This window comes from Triturus cristatus, chromosome 4_1, assembly GCF_964204655.1.
Source record: "Triturus cristatus chromosome 4_1, aTriCri1.1, whole genome shotgun sequence".
Classification (NCBI taxonomy): Eukaryota; Metazoa; Chordata; class Amphibia; order Caudata; family Salamandridae; genus Triturus; species Triturus cristatus.
Genome location: NC_140585.1, coordinates 648,472,035 through 648,493,728, shown reverse-complemented (window position 1 = coordinate 648,493,728; position 21,694 = coordinate 648,472,035). Strand labels below are relative to the sequence as shown.

The window sequence follows — 21,694 nt, the reverse complement described above, 5'->3', positions numbered from 1 at the left end:
ATGACTTTATTCATTTAATTTACTTTCTATTAAATGAGAAAATGTGTTACAGTGACAAAAGGCAGAAAGCAGCTTCTAGGGCAAACAAGTATTCTTTCACAGGGAAAAAATGAAAGGCTCATGGATAGGTTAAATTAAGATTCCATTAGATGTACAAAAATGTCTCACACCTATTCCGCTTGACCACCATCTGGACTCTGGCAAAAACATCTGCTCTATTTAAGGGCAACACAGTCATGGCTGTGAATAGGTATGGCTATAAATTACCTAGTTGGCTATGAATGGTTCTGAATCTTCACCATCTAGCTTTCTGGTAGCCCCAGCATCCTTATTTGGTTCTGACATATCACATTCTCTATCACCTATTTGGTAAGCCAGGGCCCTGTTTTCTTTGCTCAAATCCAGTATTTTCTTGTACACCTTCTCAAATGTTAGATTTGTGTTTGAATTGCACTCAGTCTTATTTCAAAGCTGGCATACTGGTTTTATTTTACATTACATAGGTAGATGTTTAAAGATTTTGTACTCAAAGTAAGGAAGTACTGGCAAGTAAATTGATTATTATTTGGGGTGGGTGGTTACCCCTCTTGTGCTGTCATAACTCTAACTTGTCAGGCCGAATCTTAAAGTCACTTAATTCACCTGACCTCACACTCCTGGTAGCTAAGGCACAGAGCAGCCTGCTTAATTTAGGGTATTATGTAAGGTACTTATGTAGTACAAAAACAGTAAGAAAATTAAAACACCAAACAGTAAAGATCTCAAACAAAATTTGAAAAAATAGAGTACAATTTAATGAACAAATTGACACAAAAATACAATAAGGGAAACTGGATATGTGATTTTTAAAAATGTTAAGTAAATAAGTGTCAAAATGTACTAAGTGCCAATGATATGTATATGGAAGTAGTAGACCCAGACCTAGATAAGAATTAAGGCCACCGTGATGGAGCGCAGGTAGGATACCCCAAGCAGGTTTGTCCTGGTTCTGGAAGATTCTACCTTCTGACTTACTCTTTTCATGGAGCTCAAAATTCTCCAGTGGGGCATGCCTGAAGCTGTACTCACTTAAATTGGACACCTTTGCTGAAACTGATGGCAAAAAGGTTTTTTAATTTGCCATGGTTTCCGAAGAAGCTTTTCTGGGCCACTTCTAAGGCTCCCTAGACCTCAGAGACAACGTTTAGGGACCAAGACTCTTTCCCGCAGTGGCCATTACCTAGGTCCAGTCCAGGTCCAGTTAGCACTGGTCAACTGGTCACTTCAGGAAAAAAAACTTCTTGCAGCTTGTTCTGTCCCTGTAGCAATGCAGGAGGTCAACCAACCAAACTTTGGAGTCCACGTCTTTGTCCTGGGAATAAAGGGAGATTGTCCAGTCTTTCATGGGTGCTCTCAGGACATGGACAGGACATGGAAAGCAGGTCCAGTCATCTTCTGAACTTCCACAGGTTCAAAAATGTTCTGGGGAGGGTTTCCTAGGGTTCCACATTTATGTTTGGCACTATCTAGTTCATGGGGTGACTCTTCCCTAAACAATGGAGTAAAAGTTCTCAGGGCAATCCTACCCATTCTTTCAGCAGTTTTTGTCTGCCCTGCTGCAAGCCATCCCACATTGCCCCCACACATACATTTCAGGATGGGAAAACCCTGCCTCCTTGTGCAGAGCTCTTGTACTCACCCAGAGGTTTGGTCAGGGAAATGAGCAGTCCCTTCCACTGTGTGTCCAGTACAACCAGTACTGAGGGTAGCTTCTCTCCCACTGGGTTGGGAGCCGGCCTGGCTAGGGGTGGCTTGGGGACAAAGGCTTTCCCTTCTCATGGTCTCTCCTTACACTAAACTATAATGGACAGCCCTCACCTCTGTCTTTTTCAAGTTAATCAAGTTCTTGTATCTACAACAACTGAAATTCCACGGCTGATAGGGATCAAATGCCCCACACACAGTCCACATCCAACCACCGTTTTCTAAGCTATTGTTCTGCTTTGGGAATAGTTGTCATGATTAATTAAGGTCAAACATTTGCTCGGCGACTGGCAGGCTAATGAAAGATGGCCTCCAGGAGTGTCAGTCATGGAAAAGGTAACTTTCTAAAAGTTACTTTTACAGGATATTTATTAAAAAATATAACTTTACCAATGAATTGAACCTTTAATAAATATGTAGAATGCTGCTTGAATTACTATTACATCTGTTTCCTGACAAACATTACAGATTAAAGTTTATAATCCCTTCTTTGACATATTCTAGGATCCATCTACCACCTTGCCAGCAACAATTGCTTTTGGGATCACATGCCAACTCTATTCTCACAAATGTTCCACTGCTAAATTCTTGCACCCTACTTTGTGGGTGACAAGGTGTACATATGGGGATATTATTAATATTGAAAAGCTGGGATTCCTGCCTGTCAAAAAGGTTATTTAGACAGGTTTTAGGCTGCTGCAGTCAAGCTACACATGGTAGGTCTGAAGTCATATTTTTCGGGACATCTCTGTGGTTTAGAACCATAGGTGCAGCAATCCACAAGTGGCAGTTACCTTCCAGGCCCTGGGTGTAGTTACTACCCTATATACCATGGACTTGTAGGCAAGTTAAATATGTCAATCAGAGGTAAGCCAATTTAACCACATTTAAAGGGTAGAACATTCACTTTTACTTCTAGCTGGGGTAAAACTTACTGAGTTGAAAAACCAGCAAAAATAGGGACCATAAATAGGTGAAAAATATGTGTTGGCTATGCAGAAAAGACAGATTTGCTATAGTATGGCACTGAAGTGTCTTCCTCGAGCAGAGAATAATTGGAATGTATAACCGCCAAGAAATGGTAACATATATTCTCTATGAACTGTTAACTGTGTTATGACGTGATCTTGCCTTTATTCAAAATTGTAGTACAAATTGCAGTACATTTGAACATCTACCATCACATTAACTTAATACTACAAATTATATTCTCAGACCTTTACAATTTTGAAAATAATAAATGTGGACAGAACCGAACTTTATTGAAATAAATGAACTAAAGATAATGAAAACTGCTTTGTATTAGACCTGAAATACAAATATTTTTTGAAGTGATTGTAATTCAACATATATTTCTCAATGTGTAATCACGCCACAAGATGTGTTTAGATGCCGCCATAAGTACGTATATTGTACATATACATTTCGTTAAATCAGTGTTGTAATTTAAGTAAAATCATAAGATTTGGATGACGTCAGATCTAAAAACACTATTTTGTTACAATTTGCTTCTGATGACTTCTGATTGCTTTTAGCGCAGAGGTTCTCAAACTTTTTGATGCCAAGACGCCCTTGTCAAATTCTTTTAGGCGTAAGGACCCCCTTGTGACAAAAGTTTCTAGAACCTGCTACTCCTCATTATCGACAACCATAAACATCCCCCAATTCCCACAGCAAATCATTTTGACAGTGGGGAAATAGTGTTTAGCCAACCAAAGGTCAGTGAGCTTTGGGGCGTTTTCAGAGGTGTAGCTAAAAACAAAGGGCCTAATTTATGTGAAATTAGCGTAGGTCAGCGCTACAAGTCTTCTTGCCACACACGAATATGGACAACCCAATAGAGCCTTGGAGAATATGTACGTTCAGGTAAAGATGCCCTCAAGGGATTCTTTTCAGGTTCTAAACTGTCTATAATTTTAAAAAATACTTCGAGATAAGCCCTAAATAGTGGCTTATTTACAACCAATGTCTAAATCAATTCATGAATTGTACAGCAAATCTAACTCAAGACAAAAACAAAATCCCACAGAAATACACAATTTGATACAGGTGTATACTTAAGCAGATTCAAATTTATATAAAACTGAATAGTTAAAAAGGGTACAGATTACAAATCACATAAGAGCAAAAGTGACTGAGATGGACATACTTTTGCCCTGGCCTATTTCATAAATACTTTTACAGGTGAATCATCTTTGATTTTACAATGTATGATTTCCGACAGATTGCTGAAATCGAAAATGGGTCAAAAATGCCGACGTTTCTGTCTTTGGTGTGAAGACATCTATAACACCATTCTTGTTGGAATACAGTGACCTTACCTTGCATTCATAGAGAACACAGGCTCCTGTACTGGAATATGCAGCTTCTCTCTCTCCATTAATGTACGTTTTGCTTCTGAATGTACACACAGCTGTCAAGAAATGTAAACACACGGAGTATCACATGTAGCAAGTGACCACATTAAAATAATTTCACATTAAAAAGTTCACAAAAGCTATACACGCAATTAAAGAAACTGATATGTTATCAAAAGGGTTTTACTTGTTAAAATGTAATTCTACCATCTTGAAACATGGACATGTTCTTTATGGATATAGATAAAGTGTTGTTGAATGACAAATGTTCAAACATTTCGAGGTTTGTAGGTTCATAATGCAATGTGCTGATAAGCAACTAAAATTCAAGAATATTTGCTTCAAATTATGGTACTGTACAAATCAATCTGTTTTATGCTGAAGTAAGCATAACTTCAAGAGTTCACCCTACAGGCAACTAATGATATTGTAGTGTGGAATTATACAAGCAAGGTTAAAAAGGAAGAATGCGAGTTAAAGGTTTGACCAACATACATTCTGCAGAAAATTAACTGAATTGTTTTAAAGAGGCCATCAAGTGAAGAGAAAAACAGTTATCTTTACCCAGCCATGTAGCTCTAACAATCACCAACAAAAGGCCCACGTGTTGTTTTGTTGTTAGTGTATGTCACTGTCCTTATTCTTTTTACTGTGGATGACATGTTTCTAGGTTGTGGGGTGATTTGGAGCTACTTGCGTGTTACTATTTGAAATAAATACAAATGCCCCAACTGACACAGTGATGTTTCCACATATAGCAAACTCAAGATAAGAATATTTTGGAATGACTGCTGAACCTGTTGCAGTCTGTTGAAAGACAAAAGAGGAATTCTTACAAGCTGGATGATATCCTAAGTAACGCAGACAAACACACTAGAGAGAAGCAGAAGAGCTTTCAAAGGTATGACAAACACCAAAAATGTGTGTTTTCGCTGCAGAAAGATACTCCTGTGACATAATCGATCAGCAAATACAAGTAATATTGGGTTCCAACATTGGAGGGAGCCAACACTTTTGGGAATATCGTTGAACTTTGATCCAATAGATGAAGATGAAGATGACATGATCAATTTTTAAAATGATGTTAGTAGTGGGATTACAAAGTGGATACAAAAAACTTCACTTTCTGTGAGCATCAACTAAAAGAACTGATAAACACAATCTATTGGGATTTAAATGTGGACAGGTAGAATAATGTACTATTGTGGTCACTGCTACTGTCATCAGTTTTGAACAGTGAGTCACCGGGAACAATTAAGTAGTAAGTTGGCAAGCCAGAAGTGACATGGGAAGTACCATTTCTAACTTGGAGAAACTGTCTGAATGGCTGTATCTAGTCTTACAAGAATGATCGCCGCACACAGTGTTAACTGGTCGAACTCCTTGAAAAGTAGCACTGGTGTTTGTCAGGGTCTGGTATGGTTGGTCGTAGCTTGCATTCATTTGAGGACTATGTTTAAAAATGTTAAAAAATAACTTAAAAACAAGGGGGCATATTATCAAGAAAGGCGATAAAATTATCACCGCTTTAGCGGCAGAACACTGCCGTCAAAGCGGTGATAATGGGCTTGATAATATGCCGCAGAGACTTCCAATAGTAGCCCATGTTCACACCAGAACATGGGCTTCTATGGGAATTCTCTGCGGCATATTATCAAGCCCATTATCGCCGCTTTAGCAGCAGTTTTCTGCTGCTAAAGTGGCGATAATTTTATCGCCTGTCTTGATAATATGCCCCATAGTCTTTCCCCTCCCGCCCACCTCTACTCCCAGATAGGTCTTCATCCTTAACTTGCTTGTTAATCATCGTGCATTAATGAAAAAAAAGAAGTCAAAGTCTTTCGCTTATTTATCACTCCTGATATCTGAACATTTTTGTAAACAAGGAAGCAAAATAGTAACAGTATGTATTGCCATAATCTCTCAACTGACCTCAACTATGCCCCTTCTATGTAGTTTATTAAATATGCTGGGATGTGGCACTAGGGATGGAGACATTGCGTGGACAGTTTAGTGATTCCTTTTTAATTCTGGAGTAATATTTAAGACATTCTACCTTACCCACAAATGCATCAACTAGTAACATCCTAAATGTTTGTCCATCAATAAAGCACGATATGTGCCTGTAATATATGCGATCCAAAAGCGACTTCACAGCATAAAACATTCTGCTTCTGCCAAAGTGTGTTGGGATATGTTTCTCAAAGTATGATCCCAAGCTTAAGGTGACAGTATCCTCAAATTAAACGACTGAGAAAAACGACCTCATTCTTAATGATAATCATTTCTAGCAATCATGCCCTTACTTCCTCATTACTGATGAACCAAGGATGTAGTGGGATCATGAAGATGCACCGTATACATCTCCACATTAATTAATCATAATTAATGTTATAGAGCAGAAGGTGCAATCAGAATGCCAGGAGACATTTTACTTACAGGTATGATAATCGTTTTACACTTTGAGAATGATAATCATGGAATGGGTTAAGTAATTAGGAATCCTAAGGCATTTTAGATGGAAGGTAAACCAACTAACTTTGACGACTGCAAGATGGCTGCACTCAGAGTGGGCTCTGCCAGCCAAGCCTCATAATCCAACGAAATCATGTGGACTGAGGGAGGTTACGCTGACCCCAAACACCTGATGCTGTGCTTGGCACCCTGGGGACGTGAAATATCGCTTTTGTTAGAGGCTAACTGGTGCGAGGGACTCTGTAAATGAGCCTGCAATGGTGCAGCCTGCAGGTGGCTGAGCAGCGAGCCTGCATTGTTTGCGGTGGCCTGGGCTGCTGTGTATTTGCTGCAGTGGCCTCGGCAGGAGGCCTGCAAACGGCGCAATACAAGAAAAGAAGACTAACTTGGTCGGCGGGTGAACTGAAGAAGGAGAACGTGCTTGTGGGCATGGCTCAAGACCCACTGCACGTGAGAGGCGCCAGGGCGATCGCCTGGCCTGAAGATTGACAGAGGCTGCAGCCGCAGAACCTGAAGAGTACCAGGCTGCAGGGGAGGCATGCACAGGACCACTGGTGAGTGGGTCGGGAACCCCGCTGGTAGGCGAGGGTGTTGTCGGGGAGGGTGCACTGCGGCTGTGGAGGCACAAGGAGCTGTGTTGAGACCTGGATCGGGGGCTGGCAGCTGCTGGTGCTGTCTCTCTCTCTGTTGGAGGAGTGGCCGGTGACTTCCCTTCTGACCCGGTGAGCGTCTGTGGCAGCGGCGACACTCCTGCTTGAATCCTCGCCCCCCCCACCGGCGGGATGACCTGCACGATGAGACCTGAGGGAAGAGCCGTAACGGAGGGACCAGGCCGCATTGTGGGCCGCGCTGCGGCGAAGGCCCTGGACTGAGGTGGCGGCTGGTGGACAGAAACTCGGTGAAAGGCCTCAATCATGGCTTGATTATAAGTCTGGACACTGCTACCCCATTCATACCACTCAAAAGAAAGGGGAACATGGAAAAGGAAGGTACATACTTCTCAGCAGCATTGAAGGGCCTCAAACACGGCCTGTGTACAGGACTGGCCACTGCTACAGCACGAATCATAGTCATATCAAAAGGGAAAAGAAAGGCAAGTGACGTTTTAGCAGTGGTGAGAGTCTGGAAGGCAGAGATTGCGAGGAAGGAACCAAAGGGCTGGAGTCACCCTCCCTCTCTCATGCACTGGACTGTTGCGTGAGGGGGCATTTAGTACCACCATTGCTAATGTTGTTGCAAAGCCCCACGTGGATAGGTGTAAAGGAGGTAAATTAACTGCACAGTGCGCAAGATCCTACAGAACAGGCCGACGGAGGCCATTGCGACTAGCATGGGGAAAGCTTACGCTAAGCAGTCAAAGCTCCAGTTCGAGAGCAGGCGGCAAAGCAGACAAGAGGAAACCCCGGAGGCGGAAGAACACGCAACGCAAATGGAAGATGCTACCTCTCTTGATGATGACCTTTGCTCTATCCTCCTGGAGGTAGAAACCAGCTTGAACACAATTGACTCGAAGCTGGACCAGTTGTCGGCCCTCCTAGATCAAGTCAAAACCAGAGTGGACACCCATGATGCTAAAATTGCGCAGCTGGAGGCCAGAGTTTTTGACAATGATGATGTCCTGGCAGAGGACAAGCAATGGATACTCGAGATGTACAGTGTGCTGGAACTGATTAAAGCTAAGAATGAGGACTTAATGTCGTGCTCCAGGAGATATAACCTCCGCATCACGGGGGTACCGGAGTCCACTGCAATATCGCAGATGGAGGATTACATGGAGACATTGTTGTGCTAACTTTTTGGAAACTTTCTATCTTTCGTCTTTATTGTGGAGCGGGCAAACAGATTGTTGGGGTCCAGACCCCTGCCAGGGAAGCCTGCACATCCGATAGTGGGCAAACTGCTAACTACCAAGACCGGGATGCCATTCTGCGCTCTGCACAAGAAATGGGAGAGGTGAGGCACCAGGGAAACTTTCTCTCCTTTTTCCCTGACTTCACACTGGCAGTCCAGGCTGCACGCCGAGAATTCCTCCCAGCCAAGAGAATCCTCCAAAAACAGGAGGTACTGTACACCCTACTTTACCAGCCAAGTTACGTATCAAGAGAGGGGACAAGATGCAGTTCTTCATGGATCCAAAGGCCGCACTGACGTTAGCCAAGAAACTGAAACAAAACACAGCAGGCGCCCTCCAAGACCCCTGATGGCCAATAAGAAGGCACCACCAGCGACAATGATTAAGTAGCCAACACCATGAGTTGCTGGCAAGCTGTACTAGAAATGAGCCGACAAGAGAACTGATACATGCTTGCAGAACTGTAATGCCCCAAGGGAGGCAAGACGTTAACTATCCCAGTTTGCAGTATTAAAAAAGTCCACAGCACTGATTATGGCTTGGCCGCCCTGTCCTTGCTTACAGTGGAGACCTCTGGAAGAGGTCATGTCCCCGCGTGATAATTCCCTAAGTACTTTCAGACACACCTATTAAGTTGGGGAGTGGGGAGGAGGGCGTGCAGACTGTCACAACCTAATTGGGGGGTTGGTGTGGGAGGGCGGGTAGGGTTTGGGAGTTCAGTGAGTTTGGGGTTCCTTTTCAATGGGGCACTGTTTGGGGGCAAAATGCGGGAGAGTGGGGTTTGCTTGCGAGGAAAGGGAAGAGCTGACAGGCCAGATGTGTCAAAAATATGCTTAGTAGGATGCTTGCAACACACGCGATACATGCGAGCGCACCTGCGTCTCCCCACGCAATATCAAGAACTCCACGACATTGCAACATGCTCATGACGTGCACCGGCCGGTATGGCTAAAATAACCTGCATGACTTGGAATGTCTGGGGTCTTAATGATTACCAGAAATCTAGGGTGGTGCATACCTACCTCACTAGACAGGGAGTGGATGTGTGCTTCCTGCAAGAGACACATTCGACAGAGGCCACTAAAGCCAGACTCCGTGCCCTCTGGTGTGATGAAACCTACTCATCCGCATATTCTAACTATGGAAGGGGTTTTGTTGTTCTGTGTTGTAATGTATCTCTTCATCTATTCTGATGTTCCTTTAAGAAGAGCCTATGATGTAATTGTATTTGGAATGTTTGGTCATCTCCTAGCGACTACTGTTCATATGCTTGGGAGAACAGCTGTTGGCAGAGTCAGCCTGGTGGCTCTGTGTTTTGTAGCCAAATAAATAACCAATTAACCACTTGATGTTCCTGATTGGTTACTACATATTTATGGCGATGATATTTTGGCTACAATGAAGAACCCACACAGCGGCAACAATATTCAATTTTGAAAAATAGATCTTATCGTAAAGCAAGATCTACAATCACTCAAGCCATCCTGAAAACTATCATCTGAAGCAACAACGATCGTTTTCTTCATATCTAAGGTACTGTCAACAATTTCTTTCGGATTATCTATACAGCGATCAATGTGGATGATTATCTACATGCCTGTGCATACGAGAGAGAGACGCTGTCTCTGAAAGTATTGTGTGTGCATACGGGAGAGAGACGCTGCCTCTGAAAGTATTGCCGGTAAAGTGACTTTAGCCGAGCAAAGATACCTGTGCTTTTAACGGATTTAAGGCAACATTTTGACTTGTGACATCCAAGAAAATAAATAGGGAAAGAAATACCAGTTAACGAATACCGAGGCTTTTCTTTGTCACGCGAGTCATCGCGCGCACTTGTAATGAGTGTGTCGCGCTCTTCCCATATTCAATGAAAAACATTGCCCATTGTATTTGCGTCAGATCACGTCAAGTAACAGCTGCCATATTGGATTGGGAAACGATTCTGCTCTCGCAAACGGAAACAAGAAATCCTTCTAATACTTTCTCGCTACGTTATTTTCAACTTTGACATCAAATTCGCATTCGATAGTTACGGTGACACGCACACCATCATAAACGATCAAGCGTGTCATATTTTACTTGATATAGAGAAGCACACCGAACATCGATCTTGGTGAAGTACTGTTCAAAGTTAATTAACGACGATGACACGTACATCATTCACATCCACATAATTCAGCGCGCCATTCCCAACGGTGACACGCACACCATATTTGGAGTTTATCATTAGAATAAGACTTCAGTCTTGACAGATCATACACTTATATATTTTTTCTTCCTTAGGTATTACTCTGCAAGGTACAACTGCACATAACCTCACTGGTTGCCATGTTGTAGTACATTATTATTCATACTGTTAATTATATATCTACATGATTTATTAATTCATAGAGTACATTTGCAGGGTATACTTTAAAAATTGACAACATTTATCATAATCAGATTCCCTCATTGATTGAGATGTGCAGTATGCAATCTGTCAGCCCACCGCCATCATTCTTAGAATCTCCAGGAGATCCGCCTGTCAGGTGGGAAGTTTGGTTCAATGCATTTCAAGTGTATTTAGGTGCTATTGGTGCATTGCGGTTTAGTGCAGAAAGAAAGAAATATCTTTTGTTTACACTCCCTTGGGTTTGAAGGTAGGTCGATATTGAAACACCTACCTGCTCTGTCACAAGAGGATCTTCATGGTATTGATGAATATGAAGAGACGATAATTAAATTGAGGACTAGATTTGATAAGCAACCCAGTCTCATGGTACTGAGACACAATATTTTTTAAAGAAAACAAACTGACGCAGAAGACGTTGATGCTTATATATCTGTCCTGTGAAGGTTGGCTGCAGATTGCAAGTTTGACAACTTTACAGAACAACTCATAAGGGACCAATTCACATGTCATTGCAAAGAGAAGAGTATAAGGCAAAAACTACTTAGTTTGGGTAATCCCACCCTAGACGAAGTGATAAGAGCATTCAGATTTCTATTGTGTCATTGAAAGAATTAGAGGAGAAGCTCCCAGAAAATGTAAATGTTATCAATACCAATACTTCGGTTAAACCACGTAGTAAACCTGTGTCTTCAGTTAGTCAAGCTGTTAGAGCAAAGTATGATACTACGAATCCATCATCCAGTATGAATAACAGTAAATGTATGAGGTGTGGTAATCCTCCACACAACATAGGCTCTCGATGTCCAGCAAGTAATGTGATATGTAATTACTGTAAAAAGATAGAACATTTTTCCAAAGTATGCCTTAAGAGGAGTAGAAATGTGAAGAAACCTACGGTTTGTGTGGTTGAATCCGAATGTGAGTCTGATTCTGAAGTGATTTCAGTGGTTAGAAGTCTGGACGTTGGCTCTTCCAGTTCCTTAAACCACAAAGTGGTAGTTGGGGATCCTTCCTCGTGTGTAGATCCTATTTTTGACATTAATATTGGTGATCATACTGTGAAGTTATTGGTGGACTCAGGAGCTAAAATAATGATGATTACACAAGAACTTTTTGATGCAACATGGAAGGGTGCTTGTGTTCTTTCACACCCTGATCGTTCTCCTGTATCTTATGAAGGGCGGAAAATAGATTTACTGGGGTTTTTTGAAGAAGAAATGGAATTCAAAGGAAGAAGGATAAAAGGAAAAGTTTATGTTGCAGTTAAAGGTCTTAATATTTTGGGGTGGTTCCATCAGGTACTTTTTGGAATGATATTGAGACCAGGAGCTATAGAACAAGTTTTGGTGGTGGATTCTGATGATGTTAGCCTTGTTTGGAAAAACAGGTTTCTAGATGTTTTTGAAAAGAAACTAGGAAGGATAAAGGGTTTCAAACACAAGATCATTGTTAAAAATGGTGCCACTCCCATTAAACATAAGTTAAGGGGAGTACCATTTAGCGTCAGAGCTGATCTAGAAAAAGAACTGAAAGAGTTATGTGAACGAGGTATCATTGAGCCTACCGATTCCTCGTTGTGGTTATCTCCCTTAGTCGTAGCAAGAAAAAGGGGAGGGGATCTTCGAGTCTGTGTGGACTTGAGATCGCTCAATAAAGAGATATGGGTAGAGTCATACCCTTTACCAAAGATCTGTGATTTATTTGCACTCACAAAAGGAGCACGGTTTTTCACGAAGCTGGATTTGGCGAGTGCATACCATCAGGTTTAATTAGACCCCGAATCACGTCACCTCACAGCTTTGTTTCACCTTTGGGAACTTTTCGTTACTGCCGGATGCCATTTGGGCTTGCCTCTGCGGCATCTGTGTTTCAAAAGATTATGAGAAATATACTTAAGGATGTAGAGGGTACTGTAGTGTTTCAAGATGATGTACTAATTTTTGGGTCTGATATTTCTAAACATGATGAGGTTCTTGGCAAGGTTTTAGCTCTTTTCAAGAAACGTGGTGTAGTTTTAAAGGAAGAGAAATGTAAATTTCTTTGTAAACAAATTGAATATCTAGGCCATGTGATATCTCAAGATGGTGTCCGTCCTCGTCCTGGTCTAATTCAAGCAATCCTGGATGCCCCAGAACCAATAGACAAAGGAGGCGTTAAATCTTTGTTGGGATTGTGCGAGTATTACTCGCAATTTATTGCAAATTTTGCTTCCATTGCACGTCCAATAAGTAACCTTTTAAAGAAAGGCGTGAAGTTTGAATGGGATGAAGAGTGTGTGGTTGCTTTAAAGTTGGTAAAATCAGCTTTAGAGAATGGTCCCATTTTGAAACCGTTTGACCCAAATTTGTCTTGCTGTGTTACAGTAGACGTAAGTCAGGCAGGGATTGGTGCCATGTTAACCCAATGGGATAAGAACTGTGAGAACACAGTGTGTTTTGCTTCGAGAGTCTTGCGAACTCCCGAATTGCAATATTCGGTAATAGAAAAGGAGTTGTTGGCGTGCCTGTGAGCCATAGAGAAATTTAGACCCTATGTCTGGGGAAGGTGTTTTTTGTTGTTGACCGATCACAAACCCCTTGTGAACATTTTGGGGGGTAGTGTTAGCAAATGTTGTTCTTCTCGAATTATGCGTATGGTTACTAAACTGTTGCAGTACCAGTTCAGGGTCAAACACATTTCAGGAGGGAAAAACATACGTGCAGACTTTCTATCCCGCTTTCCAGTCATACCATGTGAGGTTGATGAAATCTGTTTGGAAGATTTTTCAGAGGAATACTACGATGATTGTTTTGTTGCGGCACTTGATCTTCCTGAATTCGGTCTTAATTCAGAAATTGGGTGGATACATGTTCTTGATTTTGATCCAGTAATTCGCGAAGTACTTACTCTTGTCAGAAAGGGATGGCCTAGGGAGAAGGCTCTACCAGTTGCTCTTCAACCGTTCTATAAGATATCTGATGAACTATCTGTGGAGGATGGTGTATTGTTAAGGGAAGAAAAGTTGGTACCTCCTGAGTTATTCCGCAAAACTGTTATTCAGAAGGCTCACGAGGGTCATCTGGGGTCTACCATGACAAAACGGCAGATAAGAAATTTATATTGGTGGCCAAGTATGGATGCCGGGATTGACAATGCTGTGGCAAACTGTTGCATATGTGGCTCAGCAGATAAAAGTTTGAGGGTGTCTACTCCTCCGTTAAATCCTATTGAGTGTCCTGATGGTCCTTGGTTAAAGGGGGGTATAGATGTGATGGGACCTTACGAAATTCTCCCTGGTGGTTACCGTTTTATTTTGGTCATGATGGATTATGCATCAAAATGGCCAGAAGTGAAAATCATCAGAGAGGCAAATTCAAAAGTTATTGTGGAATTTCTTAAAGAGATGTGGATGAGAGAGGGACTTCCTGAGACCTTGGTGTCAGACAATGGTAAACAGTTTATTAGCACAGAATTTGAAAACTTTTTGATAGAGACAGGGGTCACGCATTACAAAAGTTCACTTTATCAGCCACAAACAAATGGGCTGGTTAAGCGGATGAATCGTGTGGTGGGTGAGTGTGTCAAATGGGCAAGATCGGGTGGCCATGACATTTGCAAACCAATAAACACAATGTTGTGGTTTTACAGAACCACTCCACACTCTTCTACTGGAATTTCGCCTTTTGAGCTACTACGCGGGCGTAAGCCTAATACTAGTTTTAGGCCTGCATAGATGAGCAAGTGGATTAAGTCCTACTCTGATGTGAGTCAACTGATGTCCTTAGCCAGAGAAAACATGTTAATCACTCAAAATAAGCAAAAAGAATATTTTGATACACGCAAAGGTGTAAAAAAGTTCCTCTCAATGTGGAAGATATTGTCAAAGTTAAGTCCGGGATTCATTCCATGAAAGATAACAGTAAATTCAGTGAGCCTGTCGGAGTTTTAAAAACATACAGGAATGCTGTTATGGTTGAGGGAGACCACTGGTGGAATCTTAATCGTGTTGTTAAGGTCAAAGAAAAAAGTGTAATTTCTTCATCAAACAAAGTTTGCCAAAATCCTGTTGAAATGTCTTACAGGAAGAGTTAAAGGGTTATCGTTAAGCCCTCTAGATACAGAGTATAATTATATTTGTTTTTTGTTGTTGTTGTTATTTTATTTTTGATTGTTTTGATTTATGTTATTTTTGTTTTTGTTGTTTTTGCGGGAAGAGAAGATATGTTGTAATGTATCTCTTCATCTATTCTGATGTTCCTTTAAGAAGAGCCTATGATGTAATTGTATTTGGAATGTTTGGTCGTCTCCTAGCGACTACTGTTCATATGCTTGGGAGAACAGCTGTTGGCAGAGTCAGCCTGGTGGCTCTGTGTTTTGTAGCCAAATAAATAACCAATTAACCACTTGATGTTCCTGATTGGTTACTACATTCTGCTTAGGAGGGGGATACAATGGAACACTACTCACACAATTATAGGCAAGGAGGGGAGATATGTAATCCTCGCAGGGAAACTGTTCCAGTAGGCTATGACACTGGTGGCATTGTACGGACCTAATCAGGACGACCCGTGTTTCTTCCCGCAAGTTTGGAGACAGGTGGCAGGTTTGGGCCCTGGGGCAGAGTTGTGGGGTGGAGATTTCAACATTGCATTAAATTCCCAGCTGGACCACTCCATGGCCAGGCAGCATCACCCACGGGCAGCAGGCACCCTTAGGACCATAGTTGCAGTCAACGCACTGATTGATATCTGGCGACGCACACACACGGGGAGCAGAGAAGCGGCACCTGCGACTCAACATTCCAGCTCTTGGCAATGTATAGATTTTTGACTGGCGACCAGGGACTGGCGACACTGCGTTCCGGGAGGTAATACGCTCAACTGTCATAGACTACTTCGCAAACAACGTAGGCACAGTTGAATATCCATCAATATTATGGGAAGCTTTCAAGGCTGTGCTGCATGGGGAATGCATCGCGAAACAGGCGAGAATGTTGATGGTGATACAGGGTACCCTGAGTAGATTGGAGGCAGAGATTGGTAGACTGGGGCTTGCGCAGGCTGCTGGCCCCAACCAGTTGACACTGGCAGACATTAGAGAAAAGATATTCGAGTACAACGAGGAAGCAGAAAGGGAGGTGAACTATTTAGGGAAAGAGGCGGGGTTGAGGCGCTATGGTGAGGGAGATCGACCCAGTAAGACCCTGGCAGGACTACTGTGCAAACCACACACCAGAACTAATAGACTGCACCGATCAATTGATCAACTGCCCGGCTGTGCTACCCAAGGTTATGTCTTCCTTCTACGCCAAGCTATACATGGCAAGCGCGACTATGGACCAGTTGGCATTGCGAAAATACCTAGACACTATGGATATGCTCTGGTTTTTAACAGGCCACAGGTACTACCTGGACGCTCCGATAACCCTGGAGGAGATAGCACAGGTCATCGTCGGCCTGCAGGCTGGCAAGGACCCTGCCTCCGAATGGCTTTCGTCCGCCTTTTACAAGGAGTATGCAGACCTGCTAATTCGCATCTTACTGAGATGTATCACAAATCGCTATTGGCGGGTCAGCTTCCTCCGTCCCTGCGCGAGCACCTAATAGTCACAATTCTAAAGCCGGACAAACCGCCTGAGATGTGTGACTCCTACCGCCCCCTCTCTCTAATAAACATTGACGCCAAAATCTATGCAAAGATATTGGCAAACCACCGGCTGCCATTCATGCCCTTGATCACACGCCCGGATCAGTCTGGATTTATACCCAGGCACAGGATGTCTCACAACTTGCACCCCATCTTTGCTGTCATGCACCACATCCACCCCTCTGTGCCGGCGGTGGCTGCTCTACTTGATGCCACAAAGGTTTGATACGCTGGAGTGGCCGTTTCTCTTCACGCTGATCATGAGACTGGGGTTCAGTAGGAATTTTATCCAGAAAGTCCAGCTTCTATACTCAAAGCCTGTGGCTCGTGTGAGCTTAAATGGGCAAATATCCGAATGCTTTGAAATTACCCACAGTACCAGGCAGGGCTGCCCCCTATCCCCCTTCTTTTTGCTGTCACCATGGAGCCTTTGGCCGCGAGGCTATGGCAGCACCATGCAGAGTGAAAATTTGGGTCTGCCACCCGGGGACTGGTGGTGTTGATATAGGTGGATGATATCACCCTCTACGTTTGTGATCCAAGAAGCAACCTTGCACCTCTGACACGTGAGATAATATAATTTGGAGGATACTCCAGTGTCCAGATCAACTGGGGAAAGTCGGTACTCTTCCCACATACTGATGCAACCGTCCCTTGCCCCACAGAATATCTATTCAGATAGGCCACTGAGCCAGTCAAATACCTAGGAATATGGCTAAGTTGAAATATAGACGAGCTTTGGAGGGCAAACTATGGGTGCACTGTAGAATGGTTTGAATCGCACATTCTAATCTGGACCAGGCTACCGCTGTCCTTCTTTAAAAGGCTAAGGTCTAATCTAATAATGCTCAAGTGGGCAGGGTGAAAGCCCAGAGTAAAGTGTGAGGTGCTGACGCTGACACTGGTGAGTGGTAAGTTGGGGCGCTGGACCTGCGGATATATGCCCTAAGGGCGCAGGCGAGCTTCCTGCATCATTGGCTATACCCCACTCCCTCTAAGCCTCACGTGGTAGTGGAGTAGTACTGGGCAGCACTGTGGCAACTGACGATGGCCTTTTTATGCAAATACAAAGCACCCCAAGGCAAAATAGACCCTGAAAAATGCATGCGGTGGGCGTGGGATGGACTCCGGTGCCGGGTTGGACTCCCAGCTTTGCACGCCCTGCCAGCCCGGCTCTCAGAAAACCCACTGTTTCCTCCGCTGCAAAGCAAATGGTTGGCGGGTAGAACTGTCGAGCTGGTAGTTAAGACTATTGCTGATCTGTTCCCTGGAGGACAGTTCCTTGAATCACTGTCCAACCCTTCTGTGCGGGAGGCCACGTCGCTAGATACACTACTATACTACTAATTGTGAGTGACCTGCTGAGCGACTTGTGACGCCTTCCCTGATTCCCCCCAACCCTTGCGGTGCTGGAACACCTGTATGTCACCATATTCCAGAGGAAACTTGCTACTAAACTATACACAATCACAATCAAATCCCCCCAATTGGACACGTCTCGGGCAAGGGAGGAGTGGGAGCGAGAGCTGGGAGGTGAGGTCCCAGAATACAGGTGGGCATACTGTTGTGGACAAATGGAGCGCCTATCCCTCAATTACAGGCTGTGATTGATCCACTTCAAATACCTCCACAAACTTTACCGTACACCACTGCAGTTAGACAAAATGGGGCTGCAGGAAACCCCGAATTGCAGCCACTGCTCCATGGAGGGAGCCACGTTTCTACACTTGGCCTGGGAGTGCCCAAGGGTGGCGGAGTTCTGGGTGAGGGTATGTGACACAATTTGATGCATTACAGAGATCCACCTGCTGTCGCACCCTGTGACATGCCGGCTGGGATTTGACGAGGAGGTATACCGCTGGCTGGTGGTGATACTGCCTTTACAGGCAATATCAGACTAGAGGAGGAAGCCCATACACCCTATAGAGACCAGGGCGAACATCTATAACATACACAATGTCTCTGAGGGTATTAGTTAGTGGCTATTGCTGGCAAAGCACAGGGTCTCAATACATTGGGGCCGGAAGCCTGCACCCACACAGGCTGCTTGGTTAACAGACGCTGCCCACTGCCAGGAGCAATTATGCACATATTGGGAACTCATGCCAGCGAGCACCAGACCACTAGATATCTGGGCATCCTTTGCCACACACCTCGGAGACAGAGCTGACAACACAACGGTTGGATCAGAGAAGGCTGCGCAGGAATGTACACAGCTGGGAGGTTTGGGAGGGGAAGGGGCAGACAGGGGGATTATTGCAAATTACTGTTCTAAACTGTAATGCTATATAATTGCTGGGACGGGGGATGCTGCTTAAGTTGCCTCTCTGTATTGACATGCTCACTAAGCTGTAGTGACGACCCATTTGAGCTATTGAACCTGTACTGCAAGCTCTTCATTGGTGTGCAATAAAGTTTTGTTAAAAATCAGGAAAAAAAGAAAATGTCCTTCCTAACCGATACTCACTTCTTCGCTTGTACCATCTCTGTTCCTTTCATTTCCCTCATATGTGTACTTACTCTATTGTCACTGTGTAACCTTTATTCTTCTTTACTCTGATAGTAGTAAGTGCTATTGTTTTCAAAATATTGTATCTAAAAGTATCATCCAACATGCATATTGTCAACTATATATCTTTTACAAAAGTATTGTCCCATTGGGTGTAGATTTATCTTCATTTATTAACTCTAAGGGGGCGACATTTTTGTAGATAATATTTAGGACACAATATTTATTTCAGATGATATACTGCTGTTTTGGTACCACACATGTATGTATGACATGACTAAAGAGTATACTGCCATTCTGTCGCTCACAAAAGGCTGCGACCCCTTAATTCCTATCTGTGCTTGAAATGGAAAAATAGAAGTGCAGGTACTCTGTAAGGGTGGTCAGAGCTGGTGTAGTGCCTCTATGTGAAGCTCCATGGAGTTTGAAAAACACTCTGTGGCGCTACGCTTCGCTCCGCTCCCTCCCCCCTCCCAAATCCTTTAAAAATGATAAAAGAAGGCACTTATTTGCATATCTGCCACATCCCCTGCTTGGCTGCTCTTCTTCCTGCTCCTCGTTTCCTTCTTCATTGAAAAAAACACTACACTGTACATCTTGCGCATGTGCATGCGCACTCGCAAGACGTACAACGCAGTGTTTTTTTCAATAAAGAAGGACGCGGGAGGAGCAGGAGGGAGAGAGGCCAGGCAGGGGAGGCGGCAGCCACGCAGTTAAGTGCTTTATTTTTTCATTTAGTAAAGAATTTGGGAGGGGGGAGGGAGCGGCTAACTCTGCTCCACCAAGGAGGTGGAGTTTTGCCTACCTTCGCGTTCGCAACAGAGCACGGAGTAGGCAAATCTCTGCAAACTTCACTGGTGGAGCGGAGTTACCCGCCCAGGGTTAGTACTCTGTACCGGAGTACCTACATGTTTCTGAGAAGTGCCAGTACTCTTCAATTAAAAGCATAGCATTTCTCTTGAGAAGTGCCGGTACTCTCCCTCTCAAAATAAAAAGGTGCCGGTACTCCGTACTGGACAGTACCGGCCCATTTAAAGCACTGATTCCTATACTTAGCTTCATGAGCTAAAATATGGAAAAATCTGACTCCAGTTCTGAGTTTTTGTTTGTGTCAGTTCTGAGAGAAGCAGATTATCGCCCCACCTGTCCGTCGAGTGTATTCCACGAGACTCATCGGGCGCTAGAAAGAATTGCTCATCGTGTGAGCCCATGCTTTTTTGACAGGTACATAGGTATTACCAACCTCCCTTCTGTGAGCTTTGAAGAGAAGTTATTAGACTGTGCGCGGCTTACAGGTCGTGATCAGCTGATTTTAGGAGTACAATCAGCATACATGTATACGTCAGAAGAAAATGCTACCAGTCTACCCACACAATATACGAGTAGGAGCCCGGCTGGCATGTGCTGCGTCAGATTTTACATTCTGGCAGATGGAACTCTGTGCTACTGCCGAATGTGTCAAATGTGTGTGAGTACTGCCGGATTGGCCAAAAAAAACTTACATTTCCCTACAGATCATGCGGCTTTTCGTGGTGAAAAAAGCTTATTGATGTAAAGGGCCACCCGGCCTCTACTAACGTGTGCGTACGCACGGCACACCTCGTGACCGGGCTCGGTCCGAGGTATATAATAAACAGGCCGAAGTCGCACGTGACCTTGCGGCCGGACTGTAGTAATGAGTGGTTGTCCCCTTATTTCTGCCACTAAGGTGTAGGCCGCGTACCCCGTCCCAGCACCACCACACTGGCGTGGAAGGTGTGTTTGTGGACCCCAATGCTGCGTTGCTGTGTCCTGCTGCCCGTGTCTCGCTGCATCGCCGGTGGTGGTGTGCATTGATAGGCGCGCGCACCTGTTCCTGGCGGTTCGCGTCGAAGATTGAGGCCGATCTAATTCCCGTCGTGGGAGCTACTCACGGCGAGTGCCGACAGCCCCCGCAGCGTCACGCGACTCCCGCTGGAGTGCGTGCTGAAGTGAAGCTGCGCGTTTGCCTGCAATCCTTCAAGACTACTGGTAAGCTGATCCGACCGGCGCGTCGGCTCCACGTGGCCCATTTCTGCACCAAGCGTGAGGGAGATTGACTACACGTGGCCCCGGTTCCACAACAAGGTGTGGATAGTTCCTGCCAGCAAGAGGATCTGTTGCCTGTAACCCCACCGCAAGGCTCCTGTATCTATCCTTAAGGAAGGGAGGGACACCCTCCCCCCCCTCGTTGGGTGTTTAAAACAAGAGCCAGCACAGCAGAGGAAGGAGCCCCCACCCCATTCCTGGTGCAAGGAGGGGCAGCCTGGCCAAGGGGAAAATAGAGCCTGCGAGGGTGCGGTAGGGAGACTCCCTGAGCACAGAAGTATAAGAAGGTGAGGTGGTCCACAGCACAAGGCCCCAGCAGTCAGCGGTGCCAGTGTAGCAACATGGGCGATGACCCGGCGGCCCAGGCTCCGGCCCCGACAACCCCTCACTCGCATGCCTCAGTGACGTCCCTACCGCCTTTCAGTCAGCTTGCCGACCCTGCCACCGCAGCGCCGAGATTGAAGCGATGGGTAGGACGCCTCAACCACTATTTCACGGGGACTCGAGAGCATGACGGCAAAGTGAAGCGGTCACTCCTCATGCACTTCGGAGGCGATGAACTCCACAAATTGTTCGAGTCGCTACCCAATACCGGAGCGGACGACGATTATGATGCCGCCATTGCCGCATTGAACAAAAACTTTGATCCCCAGATGAACCCGGACTATGAGCGG

General features: G+C 44.4%; 1 protein-coding gene across 3 annotated transcripts in view; it reads right to left on the bottom strand.

Moving 5' to 3' along the window:
- NELL2 (neural EGFL like 2) overlaps window positions 1-21,694 on the bottom strand; it is a 1,146,830-nt gene that overhangs the window by 574,219 nt on the left and 550,917 nt on the right. For all 3 annotated transcript variants that reach the window (XM_085653041.1, XM_085653043.1, XM_085653042.1), the window contains one exon: window positions 4,065-4,156. In XM_085653041.1, coding sequence (XP_085509167.1) covers window positions 4,065-4,156 — 92 coding nt within the window. The remainder of the gene's footprint in view (window positions 1-4,064; window positions 4,157-21,694) is intronic.